Source organism: Lolium rigidum, chromosome 3 (assembly GCF_022539505.1).
Source record: "Lolium rigidum isolate FL_2022 chromosome 3, APGP_CSIRO_Lrig_0.1, whole genome shotgun sequence".
Classification (NCBI taxonomy): Eukaryota; Viridiplantae; Streptophyta; class Magnoliopsida; order Poales; family Poaceae; genus Lolium; species Lolium rigidum.
The window spans coordinates 398,521,693-398,545,226 of NC_061510.1; the positions used below are offsets into that span (position 1 = coordinate 398,521,693).

The window sequence follows — 23,534 nt, forward strand, 5'->3', positions numbered from 1 at the left end:
TCAGCAGTTGCTTTAAACTTGTAACATGTATATCTCATGGATATTGTCAACATAGAGTAATATAATAAGTGCAATAAGCAAGTATGTAAGAATCAATGCACAGTTCACACAAGTGTTTGCTTCTTGAGGTGGAGAGAAATAGGTGAACTGGACTCAACATAAAAGTAAAGAGAATGGTCCTCATAGAGGAAAAGCATCGATTGCTATATTTGTGCTAGAGCTTTGATTTTGAAAACATGAAACAATTTTGTCAACGGTAGTAATAAAGCATATGCATCATGTAAATTATATCTTATAAGTTGCGAGCCTCATGCATAGTGTACTAATAGTGCTCGCACCTTGTCCTAATTAGCTTGGACTACCTGGATTATCACCGCAATACATATGCTTTAACCAAGTATCACAAAGGGGTACCTCTATGCCGCTCTGTACAAAGGTCTAAGGAGAAAGCTCGCATTTGGATTTCTCGCTTTTGATTATTCTCAACTTAGACATCCATACCGGGACAACATAGACAACAGTATAATGGACTCCTCTTTTAATGCTTTAAGCATTCAACAACAATTAATTCTTTTCTCATTAGAGATTTGAGGATGTTTGTCCAAAACTGAAACTTCCACCATGGAACATGGCTTTAGTTAGCGGCCCAATGTTCTTCTCTCACAATATGCATGCTCAAACCATTCAACTCAGTGTAGATCGCCCTTACTTCGGACAAGACGAACATGCATAGCAACTCACATGAAATTCAACAATGAGTTGATGGCGTTCCCCAGTAAACATGGTTATCGCACAACAAGCAACTTAATAAGAGATAAAGTGCATAATTACATATTCAATACCACAATAGTTTTTAAGCTATTTGTCCCATGAGCTATATATTGCAAAGGTGAATGATGGAATTTTAAAGGTAGCACTCAAGCAATTTACTTTGGAATGGCTGGAAAATACCATGTAGTAGGTAGGTATGGTGGACACAAATGGCATAGTGGTTGGCTCAAGTATTTTGGATGCATGAGAAGTATTCCCTCTCGATACAAGGTTTAGGCTAGCAAGGTTATTTGAGGCAAACACAAGGATGAACTAGTACAGCAAAACTCACATAAAAGACATATTGAAAGCATTATAATACTCTATACCGTCTTCCTTGTTGTTCAAACTCAAAACTAGAAATTATCTAGACCTTAGAGAAACCAAATATGCAAACCAAATTTTAGCATGCTCTATGTATTTCTTCATTAATGGGTGCAAAGCATATGATGCAAGAGCTTAAACATGAACACAACAATTGCCAAGTATCACATTACCCAAAACATTTATAGCAATTACTACATGTATCATTTTCCAATTCCAACCATATAACAATTTAACGAAGGAGAAACTTCGCCATGAATACTATGAGTAGAAACCAAGGACATATTTGTCCATATGCTACAGCGGAGTGTGTATCTCTCCCATAAAGTGAATGCTAGGATCCATTTTATTCAAACAAAACAAAAACAAAAACAAACCGACGCTCCAAGAAAAAGCACATAAAATGTGGCCGAATAAAAATGTAGTTTCAGGGGAGGAACCTGATAGTTTGTTGATGAAGAAGGGGATGCCTTGGGCATCCCCAAGCTTAGACGCTTGAGTCTTCTTGATATATGCAGGGGTGAACCACCGGGTGCATCCCCAAGCTTAGAGCTTTCACTCTCCTTGATCATGTTGCATCATACTCCTCTCTTGATCCTTGAAAACTTCCTCCACACCAAACTCGAAACAACTCATTAGAGGGTTAGTGCACAATATAAATTGACATATTCAGAGGTGACACACTCATTCTTAACACTTCTGGACATTGCATAATGCTACTGGACATTAGTGGATCAAAGAAATTCATCCAACATAGCGAAAGAGGCAATGCGAAATAAAAGGCAGAATCTGTCAAAACAGAACAGTTCGTATTGACGAATTTTAAAATGGCACCAGACTTGCTCAAATGAAAATGCTCAAATTGAATGAAAGTTGCGTACATATCTGAGGATCATGCACGTAAATTGGCATAATTTTCTGAGCTTCCTGCAGGGCAGTGGGCTCAGATTCGTGACAGCAAAGAAATCTGAAACTGCGCAGTAATCCAAATCTAGTACTTACTTTTCTATCAACGGCTTAACTTGGCACAACAAAACTCAAAACTAAGATAAGGAGAGGTTGCTACAGTAGTAAACAACTTCCAAGACACAAAATAAAAACAAAGTACTGTAGGTAAAAACATGGGTTGTCTCCCATAAGCGCTTTTCTTTAACGCCTTTCAGCTAGGCGCAGAAAGTGTGTATCAAGTATTATCGAAGGATGGTGCATCAACATCGGGGTGTGGGTTCTTCTCAACCAGGCATATTATATTAGATACATAAGTTTTAGCATCTCCCTTTTCATTAGTCTTAGGCGTGCTACTCTCATCAAACAAATTTTCAGGAACAAGCCAAGCATAATTATTTTCTAGTGCATCATTCATAGCTAGGAGCTTGCATGGTATTGGTGCTTTGATCTCCTCTCCATCATCAATATTATTAGTGTATCTTATTCTATCCATATCCATCTTTTCAAGGAGACTAGCAAAATTAGTAGGAGAACCAAGCATATTGAATTTAGCAAACACCTTTCTAGCTTCTCTTGCTAGACCACCAAATTCTCTAAGAAGGGTTTCTAAAACAAAATCTTTCTTTTCCCCTTCTTCCATATCACCAAGCGTGAAAAACATGTGTTGGATTATAGGATTAAGATTAACAAATTTAGTTTCCAACAAGCGAACTAAATGCGCAGCAGCAATTTCATAAGTAGGCGCAAGATCTATCAAGTGTCTATCTTCAAAATTTTCAATGGTACCAACATGGTTGAAGAATTCTTCTATATTATTTCTCCCGACTATAGACCCACGTCCTACCGGTATGTTCTTTGTAGTAAAATTAAAAGGAAACATGATGAAATAAGTAAAGTGAATGCAGGTAAACTAATTTTTTTGTGTTTTCGATATAGCAAACAAGATAGCAAATAAAGTAAAACTAGCAACTAATTTTTTTGTATTTTGATTTAGTGCAGCAAACAAAGTAGTAAATAAAATAAAGCAAGACAAAAACAAAGTAAAGAGATTGAGAAGTGGAGACTCCCTTGCAGCGTGTCTTGATCTCCCCGGCAACGGCGCCGTAAAAGAGCTTGATGGCGTGTATTTCACACGTTCGTTGGGCAACCCCAAGAGGAAGGTATGATGCGCACAGCAGCAAGTTTTCCCTCAGAAAGAAACCAAGGTTTATCGAACCAGGAGGAGCCAAGAAGCACGTTGAAGGTTGATGGCGGCGGGATGTAGTGCGGCGCAACACCAGAGATTCCGGCGCCAACGTGGAACCTGCACAACACAACCAAGCTACTTTGCCCCAACGAAACAGTGAGGTTGTCAATCTCACCGGCTTGCTGTAACAAAGGATTAACCGTATTGTGTGGAATATGATTGTTTGCAGAGAAAACAGTAGAAACAAGTATTGCAGTAGATTGTATTTCAGTAAAGAGAATTGGACCGGGGTCCACAGCTCACTAGAGGTGTCTCTCCCATAAGACGAACAAGCATGTTGGGTGAACAAATTACAGTTGGGCAATTGACAAATAAAGAGAGCATGACAATGCACATACATATTATGATGAGTATAGTGAGATTTAATTGGGCATTACGACAAAGTACATAGACCGCCATCCAACCGCATCTATGCCTAAAAAGTCCACCTTCAGGGTTATCATCCGAACCCCTCCAGTATTAAGTTGCAAAGCAACAGTACAATTGCATTAAGTATGGTGCGTAATGTAATCAACAACTACATCCTTAGACATAGCATCAATGTTTTATCCCTAGTGGCAACAGCACAACACAACCTTAGAACTTTCGTCACATCGTCCCGGTGTCAATGCGGGCATGAACCCACTATCGAGCATAAGTACTCCCTCTTGGAGTTAAAAGCATCTACTTGGCCAGAGCATCTACTAATAACGGAGAGCATGCAAGATCATAAACAACACATAAGCATAACTTTGATAATCAACATAACAAGTATTCTCTATTCATCGGATCCCAACAAACGCAACATATAGAATTACATATAGATGATCTTGATCATGATAGGCAGCTCACAAGATCCGACAATGATAGCACAATGGGGAGAAGACAACCATCTAGCTACTGCTATGGACCCATAGTCCAGGGGTAGACTACTCACTCATCACTCCGGAGGCGACCATGGCGGTGTAGAGTCCTCCGGGAGATGATTCCCCTCTCCGGCAGGGTGCCGGAGGCGATCTCCGAGGATCCCCCGAGATGGGATCGGCGGCGACGGCGTCTCGGTAATGTTTTCCGTATCGTGGCTCTCGGTACCGGGGGTTTCGTCACGGAGGCTATTTGTAGGCGGAAGGGCAAGTCAAGAGGCGGCACAGGGGGCCCAAACCACGGGCCGGCGCGGCCGGGGGTGGGGCCGCGCCGCCCTAGGGTTTGGCCACCCCGTGGCCCCTCTTCGTCTCTCCTTCGGACTTCCGGAAGCTTCGTGAGAAAATAGGCCTCCGGGCTTTTATTTCGTCCAATTCCGAGAATATTTCTTTACTAGGATTTCTGAAACCAAAAACAGCGAGAAAACAGACAATCGGCACTTCGGCATCTTGTTAATAGGTTAGTTCCAGAAAATGCACGAATATGATATAAAGTGTGCATAAAACATGTAGATAACATCAATAATGTGGCATGGAACACAAGAAATTATCGATACGTTGGAGACGTATCACATGGCGGGATCACACAATGACATCAACGTGTTGCAGCGGTCTCCGGTGTTCAGCAGACTAGTGGAAGGGCATGCTCCACCATGCAACTATGAGATCAATGGCCACCAATATACCAAAGGCTATTATCTAGCCGATGGTATATATCCAAAATGGGCCACTTTTGTCAAAACAATCTCGAATCCATCAGTGTCCGAAGAATTCTCACTTTGCTACACGACAGGAGGCTTGCAGGAAGGATGTCGAGCGGGCATTTGGTGTGCTTCAAGCACAATTTGCCATTGTCCGGTACCCTGCTCTAAGCTGGTCTCACGACCAAATGTGGGAGGTGATGCAGGCTTGTGTGATCATGCACAACATGGTCATCGAGGATGACCGCAAGAATCATGTTAGGTCACATGTTGGTCCCTATGAGTGTCAAGGACCTCTCGCGGAGGTTGATCATGAGGTGCCTGCAGATTTTGCTGATTTTGTGGTCATGCACGCAGAGATCCGTGACAGCAATGTGCATGAGCAACTTCAAGCTGATCTCGTTGAGCATTTGTGGAGGATCAAAGGAAATACCGTGGCACCTTGATGTATCATCTAGCCCTTTTTATTATATTTGATTACTTGTTTTATTGTTTGTTGTAATTTAATTTGAAAACAATCCTCGAAAACATTTTTTTTCATATGCTACATTTGATATAAATGGTTTATGTGTTAAAAAAATTATTTTAAATGTTTGGGGGCGGCGTTTGGGGAACGCGGCTGGGGAGCGACGTCCCCCAAACGCGGCACGAACAAAACACGTCCCCCAAACGCTCAATCCGGCGCGCTTTGGGGGACGGTTTGGGGGACGCGACTGGAGATGCTCTTAGATATATTTTGAAACATCAAAAAATTGAAACAAAAAATTCGCACGTATATCTTTATGTGCTACACGTTCACAAAGTTGTTTCATGAAAATTTGACTTATCTTGTGGCATGTGTAAAAAAAGACAAAATTCGGTGCTAAAAATAACGTTTGTCACAACATAAATTTTCTCTTTTTTATATAGAACACAAAAAATATCATTTTTTTTTCGAAACTTGACGAACGCATATATATTATGGAGATGTACGTGTAGAATTTTTTATCAAAAAATTTCGACATTTTGAAATATATTTTGTTGATAGAGGGAGCATACTTATCCGGAAACCAAATTGAATTTCCGTCTTGGATAAGAACAAGCAGCTAGGACGAGCTAGCATATCAGCTCCAAGTACTCTTCTGAACTTGTGTCCCAGCAAGCAAGCAACTGCAATTCTACTTTTCTGATGCTCCCAAAGAAGTCAAAGGCTATACATAGTAGTATCAGGGCTACGGGAGTATAGCAGGTTGCTTGACCGTACGTATCACTGTACCAACACTCAGGTGGCGTGCGTACCATTACCATGTAAACCCTGCGTACGTAACCACACCTAGCCCTGCACGGATGTGATAGCACTTGGTCATGATGGCACTATACTCTCTACGTACTCTTCTGCCGCAGCACTTGCCGTTTGCCATCGCCTGCCTGACAGCAATTTACTGCACGAGTTGATAGCTGCAGAGACATACAGGTCAAAGTGTATGCAAATCAGGAGTTGCTCTGCAGAGCGAACGAAGTCAAGGAAAGAAGAGAGATGATGCCATTTCAGCAACCACAGACACCATCGGTTCAGATTAGATTGCCAACCTGATTAATTATAGCTCATGCTGGGTTCACTGTGCATTATATTTATCCCCACATTTGGTCTTCTTCTAAACAACAGTAAGCTCCAAGTGTCTGCTCGTTGGGCCAGCGTTGTGCAGGGAAGCTTTCTTCAGCACCAGTTAGCACGTTCGAAGCTCAATTTGGAGAGCTGCAACACATCTGTCATACGCGTGGGTGTTCTGCTTGTTTATATGCACCTTAGACTTCTTGTGTTTAACTAACTCTTGAATAGTACACATTTACTTCTGGTTTAGCAAGTATAGTTTCTGCAAGTGGGTTTGGAGTTGGAATCTTGGCTCCAAGTAACTAAAGCTTGCGCGTGTTTTTTCTTTTACATGCATGGTTTTGGTGATTATATTAATTTACACACTATCTACATGTTCTTCAGGTTGTTACATCTGAATGTGTTTGGCCAAAACCATCTTTTTTGAATGGGATGTAGTCAGCTTTAGATTGTGAACCCAGCCTCCAGAAACCGCTCATCAGTACCTTCTTGAGCTTAAAACTTCTGGATGGGTACAAGCTAGCTACAGCTAGTGTTTGGATCTCTAGTATGTTTATACAAATTCTTAATAACTCAATTAGTGTTTGGAAAGCTCATCCAACTTCCAGGCCCAACTCAAAACGGAATTCAGTTGAGCCCGACAAAGTCCCCTACCCGTCTCAAAACAAATTCTAAACGGTCCCGTCACAGCGTTGAATTCGACGGACGCAATGTTGGACCTCCCGATATGTCTGAAATGCAGCATTTTATACGTCTACGTGTGCGCGCTCCTCCATAGAGTCAAGCTACCAAATGTTGGATCTTAGATTAACAGCAGCCACAGCGCTCCTCCATACATATTAGATTGCTACAAATGAGTAACAACGCAGTTGCCAATAATACGACTTCAGCTTATGGACAGGTTCATATCCGATGAACTGGTACAACAACATTGATCCCATCTCGCGAGATTCTTTACAATTAGAATAGCATTGCCGCCAAAAGAGGCCAGGCCAGTGCCAGCCACAGTCGCGCTTGGACCCTAAGTACGGTCAAGGCAGGTTTGTTTCGTCTCTCACAACTCTCTTCTGGCTCCACTGTTAAGTGGTAATAACTCGAGTGAGCTCGAGTACGACAAACCGCCGTCAGCACGCGGTTCTCCCGTAGCAGATGGAGGCGATGTACAGGTTCTTGGCCCATTTTTCCTGAAATTTTGGTTTAGAGGTTAGGTTCAGATATATAAATGGGGATAAACTGAATACATGGAACATCTGTATTTGTACGTCGTTGTAAATCCACAAAAGGATGCATTAAGGTACTACCTTCACGTGGTTGCTGGGGAAAGCAGAAGTTCTAAGGGTTTCCTGGGTCTCGTCCACCGGCTTCCTCTTTGGTATGCTCAAGATAAAAGCGGCTTGGTCAGGAGTGCCTGCAGATGAAGTTATTCTGTAACCAGTCTCCCATCGCCTGTGGAGTCCTTCACTTGGATAAAGAAAATCCAACTCTACAACCTGCACAATGGAAGACAGATTCAATTTTGTTGCAGCCTTGCCACATAGGTAAAACTGGGACATTGACATAATACGTGCGAAAATCCAGACTTGCACAACTCTGTACAATTACTTATCGTTTAGATAAAAAGGAAACTGTGGAGATCCCCAGGTAGTTCAGGTTAAACTGAAGCCAATAAAAAGGTAACCTCAATATATATTTCATGATGATGTATCTTACGATATTCTTTGAATCAGGCAGGAAGGCTACATGCATATATTTTACATGCAAGGCTCAAACTGCTGGTTGTCAGATGTGAACAATCTAATTGTTCAAAAGAGTTTAGCTCGCTGAGTTGATAGTTAAAGAATTTAAATGTAGACACATATGCAGTGTTGGTTTTCTTCTTTTGTGACGACATATGCAGCCATTTAATGTATGTTCAGCATAAATGAAATCATACAACATACCACGAACCACCAAACTTATGAAACAGATATTTTCTGTACATGATTTCAGCAAACAAAAAGTTGAAGGCACGTATTTTGACCTGGTCAGAATATCCGGCGTTCCTCGACATGACAACTCCCCAACGATTCCCAGCAGTGCCCATAGATGTCACATGGAAACCTTCTTTCCACTTTTTATTAATCCACTTATAAGGAAAAGATTCACTGACTTTGTATGACTGCTGTGTATACGGAGTCCCTGTGATGATATCAAAAAGATCAGGGTAAGTAATATACCATGGAAAGAAAGGGACAACAACAGTATGTAGATGCTGATAATTTGTTTGATTAGCACAAAATGTCTCATTATGTAAATATTAGAACTAGAAAACTGGTAACGTCTGTGCGTAGGTGGTTTACCAGAACAATCACCGATGGCAAATCAATAATAATATGTCCAGGACAGAATTATGTATTCTGTACAACCTATGCTATGGCAACTGGCAGTACAAGAGGTTCTGCTAAAGTTAGCTTCAAGATTCTTTTCAAAAGTGTGTGTGCACACAGACTCGACAAAATCAGGTATTAATTTGGTACGATGGTCAAATATTGTAAAATTCCTCACTCTGGCCCAAACAAACTGTGTGATCAAACATTTATGTGATGCATCATACAAGTAGTATTATTTCCAAACAATTAATATTCACGAGAGGGGGCAGTTTAAAAAATGAGCAGTTATTGGCAGAGAACAGGCCATTTACAAACCTTTGGACATGACAACCAATGAGCTTCCATTGGTTGCCCCAGCTATTGCTGTTATGTAGAAGTTCTTCTCCCACTGCTCCATAATCCAATCCTACATACGAAGTTAGAAACAAAGATAGTGTCAGGATTCTGGATATTAAATACCATCTACAGGACAGAGACCGCAGCTCACCTTGTGCAGGAAAATTTGTGAAAGCTCATAAACTTGAGAAGCAAAGGCAGTCCCAGCATCCATGATGAGAGCCCAAAAATTTTGTGAAGAAGCTACGCAGCTAATGTACAAGCCATCTTCATTGCCTTTTTCTATATGCTGATGCAGTCTTGAATCAGCTACATTGTAGTGGTACCTATAAAATGACAGAAAAAATGCTTTTACGGTCGAATCAACTAATACTATCATATTTAATTTAGGAAGGACGATAAGTTAATGATCAATAAGCAAGGAAATAGGCAAGTTTCAAACATCTCAAATCAAGATCAAGCGGGAGTAGCCCAATAAACAGGAGCTATGCAAACTTAAACTATAGTAAGCACAAGGAAATCAGGTTCACACCAAGAATAATCGCATGTTTGCAACATGAATCACTACAAGGCAGTACTGAACTCCATCGCAATTCAGCTATTCAGATTCATCTGATGATTAAAGGTCTCGCAAGTATCAAGATCATGTGCCATGTGATGACTGGTGACTGCCAGGTAGAGAGAGAGGAGGATGTAATACACTCATGACAAGGCTATCTTCAGTCAATAATGTGCATAAGGGACATCATAGGTAAATTTAGATGACATTTAAATCACTAGAACATGCTACTTTTCAACAGGAAAGGAATGACAATTCACATAAGAAATTATGTCTGGGCAAGCAGACATAAAATGATGAAGAACTATGCCCCAATTTCATATTATAAAAATAATTACCGCTGTTTCATGGGTCGCCTAGCATTATAAACTGAAATCCATTGAGTTGCTGGGCTGCCCAACCGTACTTTCTTCTTAGGCTGTTCCTCTTCCTCAAGATTTACAACCATCCTTCCACGTTTCTGACCAACCTGTAAATTTGTAGCAAATGCATGACAAAATTTTAATACAAGAGAATTAGATTACAGCTTACAGGTACATGTGGTGGGTACAGCAGTACAAACCTTTAGAGCACCATCGATTCTAATGGGCCTTGAAGCAGGCACTTCGATCAGACTATCGAAGAGAGAAATAAGTTTTGCATAATTTGGCTCTTCATCGAATTTCATATTGGTGACCATCTCAAGAAAATGTTTGAATGGAGGTGGACAGAAGCTACTCAGAACCTCCGGAGAAGTAGCCATTTTCTTCTTACAAACAAGAAAGCTCTTGTTGTCTCCCTGCATTCAATAAGCCGTTAAAACTAACAATAGGTTCAAGAGCAAATAGAAAATTAGTAGTCGAACTCTGCTGAGCACATAAAACCTACCTGATAGCCTTGCCAAGGTAATCTTCCTCTAATTAGAAAAACAAGGGTGTATGCTAGTGACTCCAAATCATCCCTCCTACTACCTGTACGGCCTAAATGGGCATGGACGCTAGCATATCTAATTGTTCCCCTGGAAAACATAAAAAGGAAATAGGTCAGTTCACAGGTGACTAATTTGTACATAAGAAGCTAGTATAGAACAAACCTAAAGATGTCTGGCCTCTGATCATATTCAACATGCTGACTTGATGATGCTTTTTTCCACTTGGATGCTGCATAATTTAGATAGTAACAGAACCACGTGGAAAAGATTAGGACGGCATAAAATGAATCAAGCCATCAACATTCTGTTTACTGTGCAATGCTTCTTAGCAAAGGCCACAGTGCACTGAAAACATGAAACTATCTTAAACAATATCATACCTAAACCAAGATCAATGAGGAAAAGCTTCTTCTCATCAGGTGATCCAGGTTGGCCAAGCAAAAAGTTCTCTGGCTTTACATCTCCATGGACAAAACTGAGAATAATAAGAGGCACAACATGTGTTAACACCACTGCAAAGAAAAGTATGGAAAGTCCATGCACTCCAGGATGATTATCACAGGTAAATGGCTTCAGAAGATTACCCTTTTGAGTGAAGTTTCTCAAGGATCGATATGGACTCAACAGCAATGCAAGCAACCATATGAGATGACATCCTGTTTGGGGTATGGTTCTTTCAGCAAGAGTAAGAAAAACATGCTGCCAAGGTGAAAAGTTTGGTAAGATACTTACGCCTGTCCCATTGAATTCCAAACATCCCAGAGGCTAGGACCAAGCATATCCATTACCTGAAAATACAAAATGCCAGTTGAATTAATATGAAGGGTCATATGAAGAGGCCTTTTGCAGTGTATGAGTGTATGACTATAGTTAAACTCACAAGGATGTAGTAGTCTCCCTGGCGACCCTTGTAGTGGACTGATGGTATGCCATAACAACCATTGAGAGACCTGTCACAAAACGTTTAGCATACCATGCTTACAGATAATAGTAACATAAATGTAAAACGGGATGATCAGGCATAGTTCTTACTGATAAACCTGCCACTCGAACGGGGGGCCATAGCTACATCCTTTGCTTCTTCGATGCTCCAGTTTTAGTGCAACCTACAGCACATTAATCTATTAAGAATTGACAAGATCAAGAAACAGAACTATAGTGTCCAACTGAGGCAGGTCAGAAAAGAAACCTCATATGCATCTGGACCCATACGTGAAGCTCCGCCAGTTATTCTTCTGCCAACATAGACCTGGCCGAATCCACCTTTACCCAACTTCCGATCAGTTATATATTCTGGAGAGCTGCCTACTTGAACCTGCAATAGTTAGAAAACATTCAGATCTTGAAGAGCTTAAATCATGGACATAGAACTCCATACCATGTAATATAGTACTGGTAGATCTGTAATAATACCACCACGAGGGCAAACTAAGCTAAACTATAGGCTATAGGAATGGCCAGCATATATCAATAACAGTTTTCAAGCCCACAAGGTCTAAACTTTAGTATCTTACTAGAATGTTTACTTTCTACTACAAAACAGAGCTACTATAATACAGCGACTCAGTGTTGACTGCTCTCATGCAAGTATAAACACAATATGTGATGAAGATGTTAAGCTTTTGGCCAGTCTCGCCATTCAGATGAGCAACCATTCATTATTACTTACACGCCACGAGAACCGATAGCTTGTAAAAGGGACACATCATTTGCCAAAAGAGAGATAAGTATGCATGAAACAAGAGAAGAACAAGGTGCGACAAGAGCTAATAAATGACAATGCATAACAAACAACAGCCTTTGTAAAGGAAGGAACTGAATACTTTATCGATCATTATAAAGAAATAGGAGAATCAACGTAAACAAAGTCATACCCTCTCAGGCACTGGCGTCGTCGTGGCTTCATCTTCAGCCGCCGCAAGCCTGTCACCACTTGCACCCTCCATCTTGAGGTTAGCAGCGGCGTCAGCTACCTTGTTCAAAGCAAGGTCCTGCCTGGCTCTGGCAACAGCTGCGTCTACTGCGACAGCTTCAGGAAGGAGGTCCTGCGATGGGTGGTCAGTCTCCAAATCGATAGCCTGGATCCCCTTCCCTCTAGCCTTAGGAGCTGCCCTTGCTCTTCCCGCAGCAGGCGCTTTCTTGCTGCCCCTGCCAGCCGCACCGGCGCGCCTTCCGCCCCTCCCACCCCTCGCAGCCGGCGACACGGGAGCGGCTACTCGGTCTGCAGCCTGCACGTCGGACCTCAAACGAGCTCTCCGCACACCGCTCCGCAGCTCTGGCATTATCCGTCCATGCAACCCGGTGTGGCGTCACACCCCTCGCGATCTCTGCATGCACAAGAAACCAACACAGACGTTAAATACCGGTGAAATGGAACCGTAGCAGACGCTCGTACACATCAAAACTTGCTCCTTCGCCGTGCTGGCGGTGACCGGCAAGCAGGAATGACTAGCCCAGACGCACGCAGAGAGACAAAAATCTGGGGAGGGAGGAATCATGCTGGGGGCCTTCGTCCCCATCACGAAAGAGGCCGGCCTGCTTTCCCAGCGCCCCATGGTGCTTTACCCGGAATCGAATGCCACCATGGCCGCAAAAGGAAGCCCGGGCATCTCCATCGTCACCCGATGCCGCCTCACAAGGGGATCTCCAGAAAAATCCCACCTTTGCCGCGACCAATCGGCCGGCCGGGCAAATCGCGGCCGCGGACCTCCAATCCCGCACGAAGCGCGCACCCCCTTCCTGAATCCACGGCGACACGCCGCGAGACACGCGGGCGCCGGGTCCGGAGGGAACGAACGGAGACAGAAAGATAGAAAAAACCGCGCACGAATCGGGCGCCGGAGAACGCATCGGGCCGGGGGAGCCCCGACGGATCGCGGCCGGGAGGTCGCTGCCCGGGCCGATCGTGCGGGGGACGGAGCCGGCGCCGGCGCCGCGCGTGGATTGGGATAAAAGAAACATCTTGCGCGCGCGCGGAATGGGGACGGGACGGGCGGGGTGCGGGAGCGGGCCGGGTGCTTACATCGGGGCCGATGGCGTCCGGGGCGGGGGTGGTCGTCGTCGACGGCGGCGGCGGCGCCTCGGGGCGCGTGCGTGCGGTGGGGGAGGGGGACGCGACCGGGGGTCAGGAATTGTGGAGCGCTGGGGAGGGTGGGAGAGAGGAGTAGTGCTGGTGCTCGGTGTGCCGCAGCAGCTGGCTCGAGGGTGGGTCGCCGACACGTGGGACCGGACCTGGCCGTCCTCAACAAAACCTGTGCGCGCACACCGCGGCTCTACACCGCATTTCGCCCGAGGTTTGAACTTGACGATTAGTGAGGGAGTTAATGGCTTCTCGGAAATTACAGGTGGGTGCAGGAGTTAATGAAGGAACAAACACGTGATGTGAATTCGAATGGAATCCGTGGTGAACCTTATCCGTGCGCTCTGAATTCGTGCCGTTTTGGTTGGATTGTCTCAGGATTCGAATCCAGTGGTTGTATTCATTTCCAAATTCGACTTCTACCGGTCTACCCACCAAGTAGTCAGCAATGTCAATCAATCAATCAGGTATAACTAAGAATCTTTCTGGTTGTTTTTCCAAAACGAGAAAGGGAAATATCTTCTAGGCATCCTCCAAGTGGTCATTTTTGCCGAGTCGAGCCACACCACACCATGAACAGCCACCGAATTTGAACAACATCGTTTGCACAATCAAGCAAAAGTAGAGCACACGATATACCCAATATAAACACATGTTGTTCTCTTCTTTCTTTTATGCCAGCATAATTAGGCCGTTTTTTAAAGAGAAGGCCTGAGCCCTGCGTTAAATTAATAACGCCCATTAGGCCGTTGGCATACAGCTGCAACGCATACAAAAAAAGGGAGGCCGGTCACCAGCACAGACTACATTACGAAATATCATTCCAAAACTATCTTGCGCCGCGGAAAGCCGGTCCTGTCTGCAAGCTCTTCGAGCACCTCCGACCGCTCGCACTCGTGCCACTCCCGCCGGCGCGGGACTACCTCCAGGTCGACGATCCCCGCCTCTTCGGATTCAAAGACGTGCCCGTCAAGCAGGTGGACGTGCTGCAGCCACCGCGACGCCCGCATGACCCGCTTCACGAAGCCGGTCTGCCACGCCGCTCCGTCGAAGCCGACGACCACGAGTTCTCTCAGGTGAAGGTGCTGCTGTTGCGGTTGCTCCACCTGCACGTCTAGCGATCCAGCGGCGCTCGCATTCTCCGAGTTGCTGTCGAACTGCGTTCATAGTTAAGAATAACTTCATTTCAGAAATCTTTCAGAACCGAAATACATGTTTTGACAAGAAAACTTAGTTATTAGGTTGACGAAGGACATACGTGGACTTGGAGCGCCTGCAAGAAAGGCGCGGCGGCAAACAGGATGAAGATCCAGAATGTGTCCCAGCTCCTTGGCACGTTTGCAACGAATAACTTCTTCAGATGAATCAGACGGCTGGGAATGGCAGTTGGTTCAATCCACATCTGCATACATGACACAGTGATATTCAGCACTACCTTATATGTAGCAATGCAAGGTTATTATGATGATTAATAAAATACGAGATCATTCAGGGATGCTTCCTCACCTGATGCCCTCTCAGTTGCAGAACAAGGTACTCCAGCGGTGGCGGCGTCCCTTTAAAGAATTTGCCTAGTGCATAGGTACTCTGTCTACGGAGGTTGTGGTTGTCGCCATTATCTCCAGTTTCCAGGAAGTCCAAACTCACGTGCCTAAGTTGAGGCACCTCGCCATACTGTAGTTTCGCTGGCCGGCCCCGAAAAGCAAAAGTTTCAAGACAAGGCAGCGAAGTCAGATAGATTTTCCAGATGCTGCACTTGTCCAACTGCAGGTTCTTTAACCTTGAGGCAGGAAAATTGAAGCGAAAAGCTTGCGAGTGATACGGAGAATTTTTCAGCCTCAGATCCACCAGCTGCACACAATTCATCAGAATATCATATATGATGTGAATACGTGAACTTAAACCGCACATAGTGAGTGTTGTGAGCCTCTGAAAAAACAACGGGGTGCGTCCATAATTACAGCAATTGGATAGCACAAGGCGTTTGAGCCGCACATTCTGGCATCTATCCAATAGCCGGAAGTCATATGGTTGATAAGAGTTCTCGATGATAATCTCCAATTCCTCAACTCCCCATCTGTCAACCGCTGCCGGAATCCATTGATTGAAACTGCTCGTCGTAAAGGCTTGAAGCCTCAGCTTCTGTATAGACAGTTGCTGAACATTATTGGGAGGCAGAAGAAGTGCATTCACCCGTTTCACATAGCGTCGCATGGCGAGACGCTCATAGCGTTGCAGGATGGGTGTGAGTAGATGGACTTTCCACATCCACTGCTCATGCTGGTCTTTGATGGCATAAAACCGATCATACTTGTCTTTGAAAGCAGTACTGTCGGTCAGATTATGTGCCTTCTTCTCCGCCTCATACCCGGCCTTAGCCTCCACGGTTATTTTCTTCAGCCTGTGGTAGCGTGGAGGGAGAATCTCATAAACGGAAAGGTCATAACAGGTGTATTGTCGCCGAGGAAGATCCAGCCACCGCTTTGACAGGACAGTGGTGGTTATTGTTGTGCATGGGTCTAGCTTGTCAAGGATCATGATCAGTATCTCATCAGGCAAGCTGCTGAGCTTGTCCTCGCAGCAACTGGTGTGTTCCTTGCTCATACACATCTGGATTCGTTTCCATGGGAAAGAATGTGAAATTGTAGAAAGTGAAATCCAAATAGCTGAGAAAGAAAACTAAGCCGCTCATTTTTAAAAGTTAATAAGTATTATGAACATATGTAATATTACAGAGACTAAGACCTTTAAGAGTGTTTCTACCTAAACAAACTAAATAATGGCATTAACAAGTGAAACAGCTTATAGAGTCTACATGATAGATACTCCATTGTGCTGCAAAAGATGTACATGTAAAGGTGTTCTCGTTGCACACTTTAAGAACAAATTGAGAGATTAACTAAGAGAATTCAGTAGCAAAATAATCATACTAAACTGCATTGTCTCTACCTACAACATCAGTATGGCTCCTCAACACATGGAGCAATCCAGAAATAAAAAGAACCCCAAACTAGGAAGAGTAAGGAACTGTAGCCAGTGAATTGCATATAGCTTAGGTACAAAAGACAGCCACTTGTCCTTCTACAATAATTATTATCAAGATCTCTGCAATCACAGAGACTAACAAACTAAACAATGAGTTGAACAAGCGAAACAGTTTTAAAAGTGTACATAATAGATCCTCCATTAGATGGACGGGAAGAGCTGTTCTAGTCCCACAGTTTATAACAAGAAATTGAGAGATTAACTAAAAAATCAGTAGCAAAATAACCATACTACTATACTAAACTGCATTTTTCGCTATCTACAATAGGGGAACTGCTCCGCAAACGTTGAGCGATCCAGAAGTAAGAAGGGGAATCCCAAATTAGTCTACAGTTTCAGACCATTAGTATGAACAATTGCTAAAGCGGATGTTATCTGACACTATTTGGACGTGAGTTGTGAATAGAAGAAAGAAACGATGTGAAAAGCTCAAGAGAAACCAGGAGGGGAACCGTAGGTACTCGTTTTCGGGGTCGGGATGGTGAGGCGGCAGTGGTACAGGGGTCGGAGGCCTTTCTGAGCCGGCGGTGGCGTGGCGGAGCTGTACCCGCGTCCATCGGATCCGATCCGCGGCGGCGACTTGCCGGCCGGCCGGTCGGCGGGGAGAGGACGGCGGCAGTGGATTCGCCGGGAAACCGGGTATGGAGTTCGAGGTTGATTGCCACCGTGGGGGCGAGTCCGTGTTGGCACCGCAATGATGCGGCAAAGCTGTTTTAGGGCACCTGATTTTGGCAACAAATTTTATTTTATTTTTGCCATACTTTTTTTAGAAAGACCCCGAGCTGCAAATTATATTAAGAACGGTGGGTACATCTTACATACAGGACCTTGAACTAAAAAGGAAGTAGTCACATAGTCCTGAACAATTACATAAATGACCTTGAAAGAAAACAGGAAAGGCGATGGGGTCCCTGATCCTCTCCAACATAGCTGAGCTTCCACCGCCGGTCTCCTTCAATCCACCGGGGACAAACCTCTTGGCTGAGAGAAGAAGTGAACTCCGGCGAGAAGCTCTAAGAAGGGCCTCCTCTCTAAAGGTCGAAAAGAGCGTCGTCTTTGCGTCTTAATGGCCGCCCTTCCGACCGTATGTCGCGATGGCAATCAAGACCACCACGTGTGTGATGAGCTCTTCGTTGCAGCAGGTAGCAGTCGCACCACCTTGATGAAGTAGAGTAGAACTCGTTGTGACGCCTCCTCCCCTCGCATCCACGGCCGGCCAGAGGAAGCTTCGACGGGCAACATCCCGACGATGTGGCCATCAACAAAGCGCTTATTGAGAGGCCCCGTCACGAGAGCAAACTCTGCCTTCTTCCACCTTGGAAGAATAGTTGAGGGCTTTGTCAACGACTTCCCGGTACCAGGGTGGGCCCACTTCAATTCAAGGGTATTCAGTTGAGTACCCAAATAATTTGAAAAATACATTGATACATATGTTCTATAGAATATATAAAAAGCAAAACGGTTCAAGTATGACATGAAATTTGGAGTAGCTCAAATGCTTTTGTAGGAACAATCTATTCATTAGGTCTGGTCTTGACTTCAATACCCTTGTAAGCAAATTATTCCTTTTTTTTGCAAAATAACTTTTGTGCGTGTATTTTTTTATAGAAAGATCATATAGTGTTTCTTCTGCTCTTACTTTTTATGTTAAATCCAATTGTTAGATTCGTAAGAATTTACACATTCGATGGACTTATTTTGGTAAACTCACATGTTTCTCAACCACAAGTATCCTTCATTGTGTAGGTTTCTTTTGTTATAGTAAGATCATATAGTGTTTGTTCTACTCTTACCTTTGCATGTTAACTCCAGTTGTTAGAAATTTGAAAAAAATACACATTTGATACATTTATTTTGGTAAATTCATATGTTTCTCAAGCAGAAGTATCCTTCATTGCGAGGGTTTCTCAAGAAAATAGTATGAGATATGTGTGATCATATTACTTTATACTCAAATTATTTTATAAACTTTATTGCATATAATAATAATTTAATAATTTTGAATACCCTTAGTCAAAATTTTGGGCCCGCCCCTGTCCAGTACCGCGCCATCGCACCGGAGCAGAGGAAGGCCCCCGACATCCTCTATAACCACCCATCGCTGCGCTGCACTTCTTCTCGCCCTCGCCATCACGGCCGGCCAGGAGAAGTAGTAGCAGCAAGAGAACACCACAAATCTGGAGGACCCATAGCTTATTTTGCGGAGATCCCTGGGTAGGAGACACCCATCACCAGCACCGATCATCGGAGCTGAGGAAGACGGAAGATCCCCACCAGGCTACACCGGATCTCGCCAAAAGACACTGGCGCCCTACTCAAAACTACTGGCATACCGCCATAACCACTACCAGTACTATCTACAGCCCACCCCGGCCACCACTTTCCCTGCAGGAGGAACAAGGACGCAGAGGCGGGTGTTCAACTCTCAACGCGCGACATTGTAGATGCGTGAGAGAGGATAAGGGGAAAAGTGTGTCACTATTTTTGCCATACTAGACTACTCCCTACAGAGTATAGACAATGCTCGTGTGTTAAAAAACAATTTTCCTAAATTTCACCTAGCTGATTTCTCAATTGGCCATCGGTCACATTTTGGACAATTGATCCCTCAGTCTAGCGCTAATCTCGACGCGTCCTCAGCATTTACTTGTTTCAGTGTCGCCTGTTTGGCTCAGTATCGGTTTGTTTTTTTATCGGATCAGCGGAACCGGTTTCTTCATTCGAGCGGGTCGGCGCCGCGTAATTTGTTCGCCCATATTTGAGTCGTTGTCACTGGTATGTTGCGAATTATAGAGAGAGGGTAGTGGGGTGGAGGCTTAAACACAACGAGGAATAGCGACGGATCGAGGAGGTGGTAGGAGCTGTCGCCCGCGGCGGCCAGTGTATGTCTAGCCTCTTCCCTATTCCTCTATTGTAGCTCGCATTCCCGGATTTCGTAATTGCGTTAATTCACGAATGGTAATTGTTTTTTCCCGCATTAATCCCCATGGCTGCCGGCGGGAAGCAGGAAGCTTACCCCCCCCCCCATTCTCTCTATAGTTCGCTCGTTTCGTTTTTAGTCAATGTGTTCATTTACGGATGCACCCCCTTAACGCCCTTGCCTGCTACGTGTAGCTTCTTGACCGTTGATACGTCCATTTTGCATCACTATTTTATATCATAATTTACTATTATTCATTGATATATTTCATATTTAGAGATGATACTTATGTTATTTCACCTATTTTGCATGTTTCATGATTATTGGAGAATCATTCACCGGAGTCAGGATTCTGCTGGAAAAGGCACCGTCAGGATGCAATATTTCTGGAGATCAACAATTGACAGAAATTACACCGAAGATCTTATTTTTCCAGAAGAATGAGCCAGCCAAAAGGAGGAGCCGAGGAGGGCCGCCATGGGCCCCCCATAGGCCGGCGCGGGCCCTGCCCTGGCCGCGCCGCCATGTGGGGAGGGGGCCCACAGCCCCCTTCGGCCGCCTCTCCTTCGCGTACTTCTTCTCCCCGAAAACCTAAGCTCCAGAGAAGAATCGCGAGGAGACACAGCCGCCTCTGCGGGGCGGAAAACACCAGAGAGAAAAGAGCTCTCCGCCAGGCTGAAATCCGCCGGGGAAATTTCCTCCAGGAGGGGGAAATCGACGCCATCGTCACCACCATCAAGCTGGACTTCATTGGGATCATCACCACCATCATCTCCACCACTTGTTCTGGATCATTTACACGCAACAAAGAAGAGTTTAAAAGGGACCTTCTTGATCAGATTCAGGAGAATACTGAAGGATGGGAGAACGACAAAGATAGAGAGTCAGGTATAAATTATGATTATGAATGCATTGAAACTTTTATGGATACTGATAAATTTCGTAATATGAGTGATGCTTATGGTCTTGACTCTCAAGTTGTTGCAAATTTTTATAAAGCTTTTGCCTCTCATTTTGAATTGCCTAGGAAGAATTTTGATAAGTATCATGAACCGTACAAAGATAAAACTGATTCATCTATAAATAAATGTGTTGAAATTAAAACTGTTGATCATATTCTTCCTGAAGCTTATATTGAAAAAATTCCTTTCCCTGTTAAAATGAAGGAGTAATTCATCATTGGTATTGGCATCCCCTTGGTTTGCTCCAAGCTTGGGGGAGTGCCGCGGTATCACATCATCACTATCTTTTATCTTTTAATTATCAAGTAGTGTCATATCATGAGTAGGGAAGTTATCATATAAGATAGTTTGTAGTGTGGGAGTATCTCTCTTTAGTTGGTTATCTATGTATCCCTTGGTGTGAGTTATCGTTATGGAATATTAATGAGAAGTTCTATCATTTACATATTGCACATTTTATCTTAGTTTGCAATCTCTATTATATGATTGATCTTGTTGTTAAGTATTGGTATCACTTTGGGAGCATTGAGTAAATCTATTTGGTTTTGGCAAACTTAGCATTGGTCAATAGCAACAACACTTTGAGTTTAAGTAGAAAAGAGGAATACATGTAGATATGTTGTTTCATTCTTGTTAGTTCCTAGCTTAGTATTCCGAAGTTAAAATTATTTGTGCTTACAAGAAAGATGCATGATTGGTTCCATCACATGTATATTTGTTTGTTTCCCTCAACTCTTATGCTTGCTAATCAACCTTGCTAGCCAAAGACTCAGTACCGAGAGGGAATGCTTCTCGTGCATCCAAACTCTTAAACCAAACCTATGCCATCAGTGTCCACCATAACTACCTATTATGTGGTATTTTGCGCCATTCCAAGTAAATACTTCATGTGCTACCTTTAAACAATTCAAAAGTTATCATCCCTTATTTGTGTCAATGTTTTATGGCTCATGAGGAAGTATGTGGTGTTTTATCTTTCAATCTTGTTGGGCAGCTTTCACTAATGGACTAGTGGCTTCATCCACTTATCCTATAATTTTGCAAAAAGAGCCGGCAACGGGGTTCCCAAACCCCAATTAATTAACTCTCATTAATAATCCTCTTCACATGTTTTGCTCGATTTATCGATAAGCAACTTAATTTTGCAATAGACACTCCTCCATGGTATGTGAAATGTTGGAAGGCACCCGAGGATTCGGTTAGCCATGGCTTGAGAAAGCAAAGGTTGGGAGGAGTGTCATCCTTAAATAAACTAAAGTACATGTGTAAACAAAGAGAAGAGGGATGATCTACCTTGCTGGTAGAGATAACGTCCTTCATGGGAGCCGCTCTTTGGAAGTCTATTTGGCAAGGGGGTTAGAGTACCCACTACCATTCGTTGACAACAACAAACACCTCTCAAAACTTTACTTTTATGCTCTTTATATGATTTCAAAACTTAAAAAGCTCTAGCACATGATTTAATCCCCGCTTCCCTCTGCGAAGGGCCTATCTTTTACTTTCATGTTGAGTCAGCAAACCTATTTCCCTCCATCTTAAGCAAGCAATTGAGTTGTTGTGATCCAACCATCTATATTGTGATCTATTTAATCATGTCTTTTATTCTTTCTTATTTAGTGCAAGTTTTATCTGAATGAATATAGCTTTGAAGGTTATCAATTATTATGAGGAGATTATTATGATTGAGTATGCAAGTTTTGCTATAAGTTTTAATATAAGAGCGCTGCTCGATAAACAAGTACAATCTTTTAACTGTTCTTTGACCAAGAACGAAGTTTGCCATCACCAATTATGATTTCCTATGCACTTTTATTTGTGATTTCCTTTTACTTGTTTCAAGTTGAATCATATGGGGAAGTTCTTCACTAGAATGTTTTGTGTGAATTAATGTGATGCTTCTTGTCCGTATTTTATTTATCGTCTCTTCACTCCATAAACATGTGGTCTTGTTTACTGAGTTCAGTTTCGCTTGGAGACAAGCGAAGTCTAAGCTTGGGGGGAGTTGATACGTCCATTTTGCATCACTATTTTATATCATAATTTACTGTTATTCATTGATATATTTCATATTTAGAGATGATACTTATGTTATTTCACCTATTTTGCATGTTTCATGATTATTGGAGAATCATTCACCGGAGTCAGGATTCTGCTGGAAAAAGCACCGTCAGGATGCAATATTTCTGGAGATCAACAATTGACGGAAATTACACCGAAGATCTTATTTTTCCAGAAGAATGAACCAGCCAAAAGGAGGAGCCGAGGAGGGCCGCCATGGCCCCCCCATAGGCCGGCGCGGGCCCTGCCCTGGCCGCGCCGCCATGTGGGGAGGGGGCCCACAGCCCCCTTCGGCCGCCTCTCCTTCGCGTACTTCTTCTCCCCGAAAACCTAAGCTCCAGAGAAGAATCGCGAGGAGACACAGCCGCCTCTGCGGGGCGGAAAACACCAGAGAGAAAAGAACTCTCCGACAGGCTGAAATCCGCCGGGGAAATTTCCTCCAGGAGGGGGAAATCGACGACATCGTCACCACCATCGAGCTGGACTTCATTGGGATCATCATCACCATCATCTCCACCACCGTCACCGTCATCTCCACCGCTGCACCTCGTCACCGCTGTAACATCTAGGGTTGAATCTTGATTGTTTGATAGGGGAAACTCTCCCGGTATTGATTACTCCTTGTTATTGATGCTATTGAGTGAAACTATTGAACCAAGGTTTATGTTCAGATTGTTATTCATCATCATATCACCTCTGATCATGTTCCATATGATGTCTCGTGAGTAGTTCGTTTAGTTCTTGAGGACATGGGTGAAGTCTAAATGTTAGTAGTGA

The 23,534-nt window shown here is 43.6% G+C and overlaps 2 protein-coding genes across 2 annotated transcripts; both read right to left on the minus strand.

Moving 5' to 3' along the window:
• Positions 1–7,388: 7,388 nt before the first annotated feature.
• Positions 7,389–13,020, minus strand: LOC124704589 (casein kinase 1-like protein HD16). The gene is made up of 16 exons (XM_047236860.1): positions 12,568–13,020; positions 11,883–12,008; positions 11,726–11,799; positions 11,574–11,643; positions 11,426–11,481; positions 11,278–11,349; positions 11,074–11,168; positions 10,856–10,922; positions 10,651–10,780; positions 10,346–10,561; positions 10,122–10,252; positions 9,376–9,550; positions 9,204–9,294; positions 8,540–8,697; positions 7,821–8,009; positions 7,389–7,703 (listed from the first exon to the last, which is right to left on the minus strand). The coding sequence occupies exons 1-16, from the start codon at positions 12,973–12,975 to the stop codon at positions 7,644–7,646; spliced, it is 2,118 nt and encodes a 705-aa protein (XP_047092816.1). The 5' UTR covers positions 12,976–13,020; the 3' UTR covers positions 7,389–7,643.
• Positions 13,021–14,440: 1,420 nt separating this feature from the next.
• LOC124700887 lies at positions 14,441–17,366 on the minus strand. Its single transcript, XM_047232945.1, has 4 exons — positions 17,279–17,366; positions 15,279–16,382; positions 15,031–15,174; positions 14,441–14,929 (listed from the first exon to the last, which is right to left on the minus strand). Exons 2-4 carry the CDS (start codon positions 16,380–16,382, stop codon positions 14,591–14,593), a joined length of 1,587 nt encoding a protein of 528 aa, XP_047088901.1. The 5' UTR covers positions 17,279–17,366; the 3' UTR covers positions 14,441–14,590.
• Positions 17,367–23,534: the final 6,168 nt, after the last annotated feature.

Bases quoted from the DNA above. Each gene is read 5' to 3' on its own strand.
- LOC124704589 (XM_047236860.1), bottom strand. From the start codon at position 12,975: ATGCCAGAGCTGCGGAGCGGTGTGCGGAGAGCTCGTTTGAGGTCCGAC. The intron at 11,800-11,882 runs GTTTCTTTTCTG...AATGTGCTGTAG, and splicing joins TGGGTCCAGATGCATATGAG to GTTGCACTAAAACTGGAGCA. The intron at 11,350-11,425 runs GTAAGTATCTTA...TACCCCAAACAG, and splicing joins TGGAATTCAATGGGACAGGC to GATGTCATCTCATATGGTTG.
- LOC124700887 (XM_047232945.1), bottom strand. From the start codon at position 16,382: ATGTGTATGAGCAAGGAACACACCAGTTGCTGCGAGGACAAGCTCAGC. The intron at 15,175-15,278 runs GTGAGGAAGCAT...TCATGTATGCAG, and splicing joins TGCAACTGAGAGGGCATCAG to ATGTGGATTGAACCAACTGC. The intron at 14,930-15,030 runs GTATGTCCTTCG...CTATGAACGCAG, and splicing joins TGCAGGCGCTCCAAGTCCAC to TTCGACAGCAACTCGGAGAA.